The 13768-nt window shown below is 34.2% G+C and overlaps 1 protein-coding gene across 8 annotated transcripts in view; it reads right to left on the bottom strand.

Annotated features, from left to right (window-relative positions):
* chb (CLIP-associating protein) overlaps positions 1-13768 on the bottom strand; it is a 723643-nt gene that overhangs the window by 195992 nt on the left and 513883 nt on the right. For all 8 annotated transcript variants that reach the window (XM_090405359.1, XM_090405362.1, XM_090405366.1 and 5 more), the window contains one exon: positions 3083-3154. In XM_090405359.1, the coding sequence (XP_090261485.1) occupies positions 3083-3154 (72 nt within the window). The remainder of the gene's footprint in view (positions 1-3082; positions 3155-13768) is intronic.

Here is a 13768-nt window from a genome sequence, read left to right as displayed (position 1 = left end):
TATATCTTAAGAGAAGGAGATCCATAGTAGATTATTTAACATTTCATAATGGATGTAATTGGGACCTACTGCACTGGAGTAAGACAAAAGAAAAGCTGTTTTTAGTTTCTCCTTAACAAATAGCTGATTAGTATGGCTAAAAGCCCATTAGCAGAAAAATTCAGCTGCTGTTTTCTCTTGTTGCTCTTTCAATATTAAAACTCTTAGGGATATGAAGCTGTTGCTGAGATTCTAACAAAATTTTCTCCCGAAGTGTCTGCAATAGCTTTGGGGTCAGCACAATACATCCATTATGGTCTAAGGCAGACAAACATAGGGTCTATATCTACCTTGGATTTTCCTGATTTTATCCCACAGAATCTTTGCACTGATTGTTTGAGTAATCAACATGGTAAAATGGATCCAAGATTGTTTTTGACTCTGACGTTGCTTTGGCATGGGCACATTTAAAAGCTGTTAAGTTTAATGTGGTGGGATATCTACAAAATATCTCCTATGCTGTCTGGATCTTTTTTTTTTTTTGGCTGCCTGGACAATACAATCTGCCACTAGGTTTGACTGACTGTATCTGCATTAAATTTGGCAATATGGTAAAAGGTGTTCTGGTCACAGCCTGGTCCATTTTCCACATGGGGATCTATGTATGAGAACATGGTTCCTATGAAGACACTGTGCAAAGAACAGGAAAATGATCACTTCCATATATGTTTTGACATACCACATGAGCAGTGGAAAAATGACAGAAGCATAGATTATAAGATCAATTGTAGAATATGAACAAGTAGACAAAAGGAAGCAAGTGGAGAAATCACTCCTCTAGAAGAGTTCAGTGTCTTATGAGGTGTTACACCCATTGCTGTTGCTCTGAGTAGTTTTTCAGAATGTTGCTGACATGCTGTTTCTATAAGGAAATCACCAGAACGTAGTTTCTGAACTGTTTTTGAAGAATCTGCCAGACCAAAATCCTTTCGAATAAAAAAGAATAATATTATTCCTATTGGCTTTTCACCTGTTGCATGAATGATCAAAAACTGGTACAGTTATACTGGTATCAGTACTTTAGTGGGAGCTTTTTAGGGTCCCTGAAACATTTGAGCTAATGGATTAATGCTCAAGTTTTTTTTTTGTTGTTGTTCAGTGCCAGAGCTTCCCACCCACCCACCATGGAGCCACACATGGACACCTACTGGCAAGTAGGTGTCCATGTGTGGCAGGCACTGGCAAGCAATGACTGTGCTCGGGTATGGAATGCCAGAGCTAACTTGGACCCTATACCACTGTAAAATTCGATGCAGTGAAATTTTTATATAAAGATTTTCCAACATCAATTTTTACAGAGGTCATAAATCATGTGGAAAGAACAAAATTATAAACTACAGTATTTTAAAGGAGAAGTGCTGATTGTAAACTTGTAAAGCTAACAAAAAGAATGATATAGAAATTGTTCACAAATTATAAAAATATTGTAAAGGTTAAAATTGTGCATTATGTTGATTTGATGTAACAGAATGTTAAAAGTAATCTGTCTTAAGTTAAGGGGATTAGACAAGATTATGTTGGCGACTTCAGAGTAAACAAAAAGGTATTGAAGGTCATTCAGATGTATGAGATTGTTGCCATCAAATCTGAAGGTCAAGACAACAGTGATGTCAGTTATTTACAGAAGATTCGGGGATCGCTGACCCTAAAAACAAGGAGCTTCTGAATCATATAAACGAGGTCTTGAGAACCTAGGGTTTTTTTTTTGCCCCATCTTGCTGCAGTCCATTGGCCCACTCAGACCTCCCTATTTTGTCGTAGAATCGTGACCCCTAGGCACGAGGAAAATCCAGGAGAGGCAGATCATTCTATGGAGATGTATTTTCAGTGGCAGAACGTGCCATGTGCAACCAGATATGCGGTGCCAACAATAGGTTAAAAACTGACGGTGAGCTATGCTACAAATCTCAGAAGAGGACTACACCAGGACGACAAAAAATGCCGTTCAGCAAAGGCTAGGAAATAGGACTGAGGAAAGCAACCTGCAGAACCGCCACAAATTTTCAAGACTGGTAGGACTGTATGTTTCTACGAATTTGTGAACAGATTCCAATGTATTAACGCCGAGATAGTGATTAAGAATTGTATGTCTGCTGAACGTAGCTTTGTTAAAATAGTTGTATAAGTTGCTGTAAGAAGTAATTGAGGCTGAAAATTAGCTAGTATATTTATTAAGAAGAACGTTAGCCAATGATATTGATTGTAACAGCCAGTAATTGCATAGTTTGTAAAGCAAGTTTACTTAGCATTGTGAATTGCAGATCTAAATTGTAAGGTTACGATTTAAGTTTAAAAATAGGCATTAGAGAGGAATTGTTTAATGTGTATCATATTGTATAGTGCTTAAGGTAAAATAAACATGTTTTGTTTGTTTAAAACCATCACCTGATCTCTGACCAATGCACTGTCTCACAAAAATAACCGAACCTGTGTGCTTAAATTAGAGAAATTGCCATGACTGACTATTTAACGTATTATTTTAGAAAGTGATCTATTCTAGAAGTGTTATAACTATTCTTTCCGTGCTATAACGTTAATTCAGGGTGGCACAGTTTAAAAACAAATAAATTTTCCCCGAATTATATCGTGTGGGAAATAGTTAAAACCACGAGGTGAGAGATGTACTGCAACACTATTGACCCTTGCAGGCAAACCCACTAGCCAAATAGTCCTGGCCAAGACATTCAGGACTACAACCTGTCTTGCTGAAGCAGAGGCCAAAGTAGTGCAGGATCCCCTTCCCGGATGTCCACCGGTTACACCACACAGCAAATATGGCTGCAAAGCAGTGGAAAAAGACTCAGGAAAAGCAGAGTGAAGAATATAGGAAGAAAAGGAAAGAAAAAAGAGTATGAATAAAAAAAGGCCACTGAAAAGTCCTCTGCACCACGAACAGGTGCCCACAGGGACAGCGTTAATCTTTATTCAGTCTTACTGTTAGTATAATTGTATTAATATTATACTAGTTATAAGTGTCCATATAACTAGTTTTTCTTTAATTCAGGAGTTCTTAAGAACTGCAACACAATTAATGAATACTTACTTGTAATAACTGGAGAATATTTTTCACCAGCTCCCATTAAAGTTCTGGTACGGGAAGGCCTCCTCTCAAGAGCTTTAATATATACATACATACAAAAACATAGCTGAAAACTTGTGAAGTGAAAATAGGTTAAAAAATGAAATAATAATATTTCACTAATATTGATCAGTCATAAATCTGGGAATTATACTCTTTTTTATGAAAAAAATATTCTTTTTTTCCATTAGTTTATCAATATAATTTATCCAGACATTTAATATCAGAATTCATATACTGCCATTTTCAAACTTAATTTGCAAGAAATCACAGTATGTCTGAAATATTTACAATAATGACTATTAATAGAAATAAGCAGTTCCAACCTGCTGTTAAGGTCTATTAGTAACACAATGATGTGTGTTTGTGTGAGTGTTTTGTCATGCAGTGATTACTCTAATACGCAATAGATCAAGATATTCCATCTCAAGCAAGATATGTTACAAGAACGAAAATCTGAAGGAAAAGATAAGACCTACAACTTTTTATTTGAAAAAAAAAAAAAAAAAAAAAAAAAAAAAAAAAAAAAAAAAAATTTGTAGTGAATTAGGGCAAGCCTCGACATTTAAAAAAAAAAAAAAAAATACACACCTACTAGAATTAATTTGCCCTTCAAAAAAGTGTAGTTAACTAAAATCAAAGGAATATATTTATTCCACTCTCCCAACACCCCAACCAAATATTACCAATAGGGTATTGTAAGTATTAGGGATAGATATGATACACATTAAGATATGGACATTCTTCAAATATGAAGAAAAAAAATGTCAAGAATGTTGCTATTGCAAATGATTTTTGAGAATGCTACATGGAGAGAAGCGAAATTTGTGGATGCAAGGGATGAATTTGAGTGATGGATGGTACTATATATGAGTGATGGACTACATTTGGGCTTGGTGTAACTCAACTGGAAAGCAGTTGCTAGAAAGGTGGGTGAGGATGGTAAATAAGAGAATAAAGTAGCAGAGAGAAAGAAGAAACATTTGAAAATGGAAAGTAGCAGTGTGAGAGGGCACCTGAGTGGAATGGGAGATATAGTGTAAGGAAGGTGGTGGAAGGAGTAGCGAATGTGTATGAAGGTAATCTCAAAAAAGGAATGTCTGTGATGAATCTAGGGAAAAAAAAGTACAGGATGGGCGATGATATAGAGGAAAATCCAAGGACAGGCATAGAGAAGTAACAATGAAAGGTAACAAAGGAATGTTTATAGAATGAGAAAAAGTCATTTTGTTTACAAATATCAAGAGTAAGAAACATGAAATCACAGTGATCAAGTTCATTTGCCCTAAAATTGTTGGAATAAGTGAAATTTGTCTGAATGAAAATAATATCCAGACATGAATAGAGATGGAGATATGATGTTATCTATGAGGATAAGAAGGGCAAGAAAATGAAGGGAAGGGTTGCTGGTGACAAAGGAGTTAAATCCACACATGGTGGAAATAGATTTGCCAGCCTGGTTGACGTGTCTGCTCTTCGGCCAGAAGGCTGCAGGTTTGGGTCCCACAGGGCATGGATGTTTGTGATTGTCCTGCTTACCAAACACCATATACTGTAACCTGTAACTGTAACCTGTGTCCATGATCTTTGATGTCTTTGTCATAAAAAAATTAAATAATAAAAAAAAAAATTTAAGCTTCTCTGCAGTACAACTGGAAGAACAACAGTATCTTGGCCTTTTGATTGGAAAAGATCTAAGTTTCATTCTCATCATGATGAGAGGAATTCTTATATATATATCTTTTTTTTTCAATTGAAGGTGATCTCATTTGTAGGTAGCAGATTTTTTCCTCCGGAAACTCGAGTTTTTCATCCCATATACAGAAAAATCGGCCTTGAAAAACACATGCAATTTACAGATAAAGAATACTATTGGTGGTGGGCAGTAGATGGCAGTGTAGGTGACGATGGTAGTAGCAGTTCACTGTAGTTGGAGTGTTTCAGAGTAGATGCCCTCCCTCGATGAATCTTTGGACTCCTTGAAGGTGTCATGTAACAATAATAATAATAGTAGTAACAGAGACAGTATGGAGTGAAGTGGACGGTATCAGTTGTTGGATGGCAAGGATATCAACAGTGTATGGGAAGTGTTTAAAAAATAGTGAAATATAATGCAATATTAGAATGCATCCCTAGAGTTTGAAGGCTAAGTAAGGTAAAATACTTTTGCAATGAATGGCATGAGTTTGCTAAGGGAAGGTCATGTTTGAGCAATATTCTATAATGTTACTGTTCAGTTAGACAAGGGAAATGGATGCACCATGATATTTTTGGATTTTGTTAAGGCTTTTGACAGAATACAACATGGAAGACTGTTGGAGAATATAGAATTGGATTATAAAATATTGGCATGGATAAGAGGATCGATGAATGATATATCAAAAAGCAGTATATGAGGGGAGTGAGTCTGCAAGATTTAAGGTGACGAGTGGTGAACAGCAGGGATCAGTCTTTGGTCGATTGTTAGTTAATCTTTACATTAATGACACTGGGAAGGTTTGACAGATGATATACAGTTATTTGTTGATGATTCAAAGATAGGGCATTGTAATCAGGAATGCTGCTTACATGCAGTACTTGCAGAATTATTTGAAGAAGCTGGAACTGTGGGCATACAAAAAAAATGGATGTCAGTTCAATGTTAGTAAATATTAAGTAATGTACTTCAGTGTGATTAGATATCTAATGTCATATTATATTGGTGGGATTATGCTAGAAGAAACTGATCAGGCTTAGGGATCTTGGATATTTAGTAGACAGGATGCTGAAGTGCAATACAGTAAAGACTGAAAAATATAACTCAGAGAATAATTGCAGTGCTGAAATAAACCTTGACATACAAAGATAAGGAAGTCATTTTGCCTCTTTACAAGGCTTTGAAAAGACCTCACTTGGACTACTGTGCACAAGTCTACTCTCCTGGTTTCCTGGCAATTCTGATACAGTGGAAAGGAGATTGTTAAAAATGATATCAGAATTGTGATATAATTATGAAGACAGATTGATAATTTGTAGACTGTAGACACTAGAAAACAGGAGAAAGAGGGGCGATATGATTGAGACCTACAGTTCTGAAAAGGTAATACACGATTTTCTGTAGATGAAGGTGAAGGCTATATTTTTCTCTGAGTGGTGCATGACTGGAATGGACTGCCATTGGATGTAGTAGGTACAATTTGAGTGAATGATTTCAAGAGCAGGTATGGAACTGGTGCAGACAGTATGGCTTCCCTCATTGAGTCCCTGCCTCCCTGAAGATCTCTCTTACTGATTTCTGTATACACACTCATTTATTCCAGGGGTGGCTAGACATATGCTCATTCGTTAAATTCACTCATAACATCTATAAACCAACACCATTTGACCTGCACAATCTTCTCATTAACAATCATGGCCCTTCTCAATTCTGTCCTACCATGCAAAGGCAGCATATGCATAATCTTTACTTCCTTACTCTTGATTTTTGCTTCTTTCAACAATGCTTTCATAACCTCTCTCATTGCATATTTCTCCTCTTTCAAATCATTTGATCTTGCCAAAAGAATCTACTCTTACTTCTTCCTTCTGAAACAAACAGCTAACATCCTTGAATTATTATATAAAAATTCATTACTGTAATTTAAAGCTTCTTCTAGTTTGGAATAAAATTATTCAACCTCTTCATCTGAATGATCTATAGTTATTCCTTCTTCTATTCGGTTTGATATTTTTTTCATGTAGTTGATATCATCTTTTAACTCATCACAGTTGGAGTGGTATAATAAATGTCCATTCTGTAATTTAATTAGATGCACCCCTACCCTCTTCTTTACACTTTCTAATAATCACCAGGTTATAAATCAAATAATTTTTCACATTTCATAAAAAAAAAAAATCCTTACTTTCATGTCCTAATCCTAAATGTAGTCCTGAATTGCTCATGGTGTGACTGTAATATCTCACATTATGAACAGACTGGGCAAAACATCTTCAAAGAACATGCCAGAGGCAGCAAATACTAGAGACCCACAGCACTTTCAACATGTGTCATCTTCAGCCAACATAATGACTTACCAGAAAGACACAAAGTTCTTTGGAATACACCTGAAATCTTAATCTACTGCTGCTACTACAATACAGGAATGTAATATTATATAGGAATATTAAACTGACTACAATAAATTGCCTGTTTTCAAGTCTTTCCCAACTGAGTATTCCAAGTCAGATATTATGCTTGTAGCCAGTATAAATAGGAGGGATATGATGCTCCCAAATCAGTGCAACTGTGTTCAAGTGAAATGGTCTCCACAATGATGTGGAGACTAGTGATTGCCTACATAAAATTTGAGAACTGTAGAACAAGTTGTTCCAAGCTTTCAAAAAAGCAGTTTTTTGCTAGGAAAAAGAGTTGTAATTGATGAAAGCATAATTCCCTGGCATGAGAGACGTCTTTTGACAATGTATTCCCAGCAAGACTCATAAAAATATGGCATCAAGGTTTATAAACTCTGTTTAGCAGATGGCTACACATACATAAAACATTTGCATGTAAAAGTAACAGTCAGTGGTCAGGCCATGCTCCTTCCATCACTTTGAAATTGCTTGATGGTCTCTTGAATACAGGAAGGATTATATTTGCAGATAATTTTATACAAGTCTGGCATTTGCCGAGGAACTTCTCTCTAAAGGAATATTTCTCTGTGGAATAATCAGGCATAATAGAGTTGGATTTCTGTCCAGTAAAAATTATGAAGAAGTATAAATGTGGAGAAATAATAGCCATGGAAAACAAAACAGGCATTCAAATACTGAAATGAACTGATAAAAGATCAGTAACTATGTTGACAACTTACAGAGATCATTGTTGTAAGTGAAGAATGCTCATAAGAATATGGCAGGTACAGACAGCAAGTACAGAAAATGGATGCAGTACTCAGCTATAATGCTGCTAAGAAAGGTGTCTATGTATCAGACCAGATGTCATGTTATTATTCCACTCTCAGAAAGACAGTCAAGAGGTATAAAAAAATCACCATGGAAGAATGCTTCAGAACAGCTGTTGTGAATGCATGGATTATTCACAGAAAATTCGGTTCTAAAGGAAATATTTCCATTCAATTCAACAAGATAATCATTAAAGAATATTTAGACACTAGAGGAGACGATGTCTAAAGAGATTACAATAAAAATACATAAAATTCATCAGTTAAGAAAAATAGAAGGTCCATCATGCAAGGGCAGTAAGAGCTACAAAGAATGCTATTGAAATATTTCAGGAATTGATGGACAAAAATTGAGATCAGAAATTCAGAAAGGTAACATACTGCATAAATTGTGATAGGCAACCTCAGATGGGTATAATGTGAATCATGCATATGAATAATTTACTACTTTTAAAATAATGTAAAGTAATGTAATAGTATTTATAAATAATTTTTTTTTCTGCATATAAACAAAACAGATAGTTAGATTTTATAGTAAAATGTCTGCATAAATTAATATGTATATATTATACTATAATGCAAAAAACACTAATCATTGTTAAATAAAAGAATTATCAGAAAACAAAGTGAAATATATCTAAAAAAGAAACACACACTTAAGGACAATAAATTGCACAAAATGATTTGTTGCTGCATCATCCCATATGTTTTCCTGCTCACCCATATAAATCACCTGGTCAGCATGATTAGGTCATAGGATAAACCCTTCCATATATAGGTAACCCTGGTATAATGCGGATGCTGCATTACATAAATCATGTTACATGAGACTCAGATCATATAGAAAAAGTAGAGTTATGTTCCGAAATCGTTTTTTTTTTTTAATATAAACAATGACACATCCAACAAAAAAAAATTTTTTTTTTAAATTCAGGTAATTCATGTAAGTTAAGAAAACAAACTATGAAACAAATGCATAGTATAAAATTATAAAAATTACAAAATGTACATAACTTCATTGCATATAATGCAAATATTTAGGCAAAATAAAATAAGGTACATATTTTAATCGTTAGTTTTGAACATCTTCAAAACTAACATTTTGTAGATGTTCTTTATTTACGCGTGGCTGGACATCATCACTTGAAATCTCTTGGACATCATTTGTATAATTCTCATTGCATACTTCGGCTGGTTTAGTTATCAAGAAGTCAGTAATAAGACCTTGCACCACTATGCTGCAATTTTTTTTTTTTATTAAGTTCATAATATGGAGCTAAACAAATATCCAATTGTCTCGTGAATTTTCTGAAGTGCTCCATTGAGGGATCATTATTCGTAAAATAACTTCTTAACTTTTTTTGCCAAGTCCAATCCTTCTGCTAATTTCTTTAAACTGAATTCTTCACTATAACCACCTTCTTCAATAATTTTTAATCAATTGGAGAATTGATTAATATGGATTAATTATGTGTTTCCAGAGAGCTTCTACGTCTGCTGATTCTACCTGGATTTTAAGATTTTTGCAAAGAGAACTGCTTTTTAAAGTTTTTGAACCAACCTTGACTGGCATAAAATCTATGCTGAGAGCTTTCTTCTGAAGAATTTTGATCAAGTTCTTTTAGGTGGTTATAAACCTTGAGAGCTTTTTGTTTAATAAGATTTCCATCCAAAGGAATTTTCTTTTGAGTGCAATCTTCTATCCCAATCATTAGAAATTTCTCAGTTTTTTTCCATTAGAATATCGCATACATGAGCAACGCGCTTTGCACTTATCGTTGACCCAGCAATAATGCTTTCTTGGATTTTATGATCATTTTGTTTGGTTGTTCGAATTATTGATTCATTTAAATTCAAAGTCCTTGCAACAACTCCTAGTTTTTCTCCATCTTTCAACCGATCCAAGATTAATTTTTATGAATTTTCTTTTCAATGATGATTTTTTCCTTACTTTGCAGTTTTAGTGGACATTACTATAAAAATAATTTTTTTACATAAAAAAAAAAGCATTACATATTAATTATGTAACTCACCAGAAAATATAGTGCTCAGTTTGATATTATCACTTATGATTTTTAATGTGCTTTCCTGGTAGAAACGAAGACAAATTTCAACAATAAACACTTCATATGGTAAACAACTGACATACGTGCGTGCTGAAGGGTATTTCCCCTAATATAAATTCGCTACTTATAACTACATGCATGATACAGGCAGTCACAAATTTAATGAAGATAAAATTGATTTTTAAGTCACACAGTAAAAATATATGAAAAGATAAAGAATTACTGCAATTTGTAGACCATGTTTTTATAGAAACTGCATTGTATAAGTACCGCATTGAACAAAGGTTGCTACAATCTATAGACCACATTATAGCGAAACCGCGTTGTATAAGTACTGCATTACATGTATACAAGGGTTACCTGTAGTTATTTACTGAGCTATCAATTTATACAACTGCTGTTTATTATCAGTTAATGATTTATATTTCTCAAACAAGCCTCTGTATACAAGTAACTTAGATGTGAATATATTTAACGTGCAAAACATTGTTTTGCTTTCTTGGGAAAAGGATTAAAAACAAGTATATAATTTCTTGGTATCTTTAACATATAATGAAACCAAGGTAAAAGACTTTTTTAAAAAATTTAGAAAACCTTATTATACTATATATCTGATGAAGGCTAAAATTTTTTTAGCAAAGTTTAGGCATCCTTTTTGGTCTAGATCCAACTTGAGCTAATTTTTTTTTTCCTTCAGCATGTGCACTCACACACAGTAGAGAAATTTTTCTATAATATTAGATGGCTTTTAACTCAATTACAGAAATACATTACATTCCTCATGATATTTTTGAAACAACATGAAACATGTCCTATCACTTATTACACCGTTTAATAATTATTCCTAGTTCCTCCAGCACAACATCAAGAATAATATTCTAAGGTTGGGCAGATTTGGGATTTCCATAATCTGTAGTTAAATGGGCTTGCTTTTTTTTTTTTTTTAAATAACTGAAGAAGCTATTTATGTGATGGGTATGAAATTCATTTGTTTTTACTGCTCTCCAAGTGCTAAAAACTATGTTGAAATCTTATTGTAAATGGTGATTTTCTCCATTCCAACTTTACCACAGTGAAATTTTCTTTCATGGAGATTTTAATGCAACCATGACAGGATCCTTTCCCAACTGCATTGATCAGCAGATAAAGATATCAAGACATCACCAATGATTTCACACAAACTATTGACAAGCATACCAGAAAGGTCTTAATACCAAGTAACATTAACCATTCTTCAAACACTCTGGATTCTTTTTCTCACTAGCAACTCTTGAAAGTACAGTGGATGTTGCTTGTCCTGTAGGTAATTCAGACCACAATCTAATGTTGATTTCTTCTTTCACGGAGCAAAATTCACACAGGAACTCTCATCCACAATGATGGCCAGCATTTTATGAATTCCAACCAAGATGAAATCCAAAACTTCTACACCTTTTGTTTGAATTATGTTTTGGTCTTTTTGGTTCATCTCTTGTATACCAAGGCTACTGTGAAGAATGAGAACAATGAAGCATATTATAATTGGTTTTCATCAAAATCTCCATCTTCCTTTCCTTTTTATACCATAGCTGAAACACCTGTAAGCCAACTAATTATTTACAAATCTAAAACAGATTTTGAAAGAGTTAAAAGCAGAAAATTATTATCATGTTCAAATGACATTATGAATTTCTGGTCTCTTGCCAAAGCTACTGGTCAACTATTGTCTGCTTTCACCTCTTTGGCATTCACATGGTTCTATATCATTACCCACAAAAAAAGTCAATGTCAATTTCTATCAAATTCTTGTATAGATGACCTTGGAAAACATCCTCTTACCATTTCAAACATGCAGTAGCAAATAGGAAGCAGTATCAAAATAGCAGAAGGTTACAAGTGGGGATCCCTCAGGGTTCAGTATTCTTTAATTTTTATGTGTTGAAGATATTATTAATGGACTGAAAGGAGATATTCAGCTTTTGCAGATGAAGCTGGGAAGGCTAATTAGTAATAGTGTCAATTTAGCAGCCCTTCAGGAGGATTTGAATAAACTGGACAGATGGACAAATGAATGGAGATATCAGTTTAATGCAACTAAATGTAAAGTCTTAAAGTTTGGAATCCATTAAATGGAAGGCTGCATGCTCTATTGGAGGAACTCTACTAGACAAAGTGGAGGAGGCAAGGGAAGTTGGGATGGTGAATGATAGAAACTTGGAGTAAATGTAGTAAATTCAGGGAATATGTCCCCCTAAATTTACTAAATTTAGAGGGACATATCCCATAAGCGGTGAAGATAACCCAAAGTAACCTTAATGGATAACAAAAATTATATTAGGACTGTATTTAACATTAGCTATGAGGATATAGTGAGGGCATGTGAACTGCAGAGTTTGGTAAATGGAGAGATGATATGATTGCGATATTTAAACTGTTGAGAGGTCATTACAGGGTTGACAGTGAGTAGTTCTTTTGTATCATAGAACAAGAGGAAGGAGTAAGGACAAGGGATCATTAGTGAAAGTTATGAATGGAAGTGATGAGTAAAAAGGTAAGAGTGGCTTTTTTGCATGGAGGTTTGTTGGACCATGAAGTTAAATGAATTGTCAGATAGGGTATTGAGAGCATGAACAGTGAATGGGTTTAAGGAATACTCCAGCAAACACTGTATTGTTTAAATGGGCATATCTCACAATGGCTTTTATGACTCCATGGAGGGCCTGAATAATAATGAAATTAATGGCATTTCTCTGATTAAATGTGTGAATAAGTTAGGTGTTAGCTGTTATTCATGAGAATACATATGAATTTATTTATTCCACTACTGATACTTCACTAGTTTCTAGTAAACATCTTCAGAGCACAACTAGTTGGATAACAAAACTTATACACAAACACAAAATTAGTTATTAGTGAGAATAATTTAAAACTAATATACATAATAAAAGTAGAGGCCTAGTTTTGGCATCCTATACTGTTTAATGAAATTAAGTTCACAAGCGTTAGTTCGGAGCTGTTCTTAAAATGAATGAGCTTTTTGGTAAATTCATATACAGCCATTACTTACCGAGGTGTTTTACTGATGTTTCTGACTAAATAAAAACAACAACAATAATAATAAAAAAGTTTCACGGATATATATAATGACTTTGTGTAGTACTCTGGCTTTCTTTTACTTAATCCTGGGTGAAGAGGTTTCAAACAAATCTGCTAGTCCCAACTTACAACAATTATAGCAAATGAATTTATGTCCTCTGAGGCAGATGCCAACAAATCTTCTTGTCCATAGTAAGCCAATTCTTAAGTGCTAATGCATAATCCATGAAAGCAATACCTAATTATACAATAAGATGCCTTCTGCAACACAAGCACATCATGATAAATGCAAAAAAAAAAAAAAAAAATTCCACCAGCAACAATGCATCCCCACAACTCAAATATGGCTGTATTAATTTACCAAAAATCTGAGAGACAGTTATTTGAAGACCAGTACCAACTTAATACTTATAAACCTCTTTTTATATAATAGCAGAGGATGTCAAAATTAGGACCAAATCTTTTCTTATGCCCATTACACTTTTAAGTTGTTCCCACTTTGGTGGTGTTATTAGGAGGCCTATGTAGCTCAATAGAAGTGCCGCTTACGTCCTCTGCACTTAGTCGCTCGAAGTTAGACTTAAGTT

This window comes from Typopeltis vanoorti, chromosome 15, assembly GCF_054136105.1.
Source record: "Typopeltis vanoorti isolate ZY-2024b chromosome 15, IOZ_Tvanoo_1.0, whole genome shotgun sequence".
Taxonomy (NCBI): Eukaryota; Metazoa; Arthropoda; class Arachnida; order Uropygi; family Thelyphonidae; genus Typopeltis; species Typopeltis vanoorti.
This window is presented reverse-complemented; position numbering and strand designations above follow the sequence as displayed.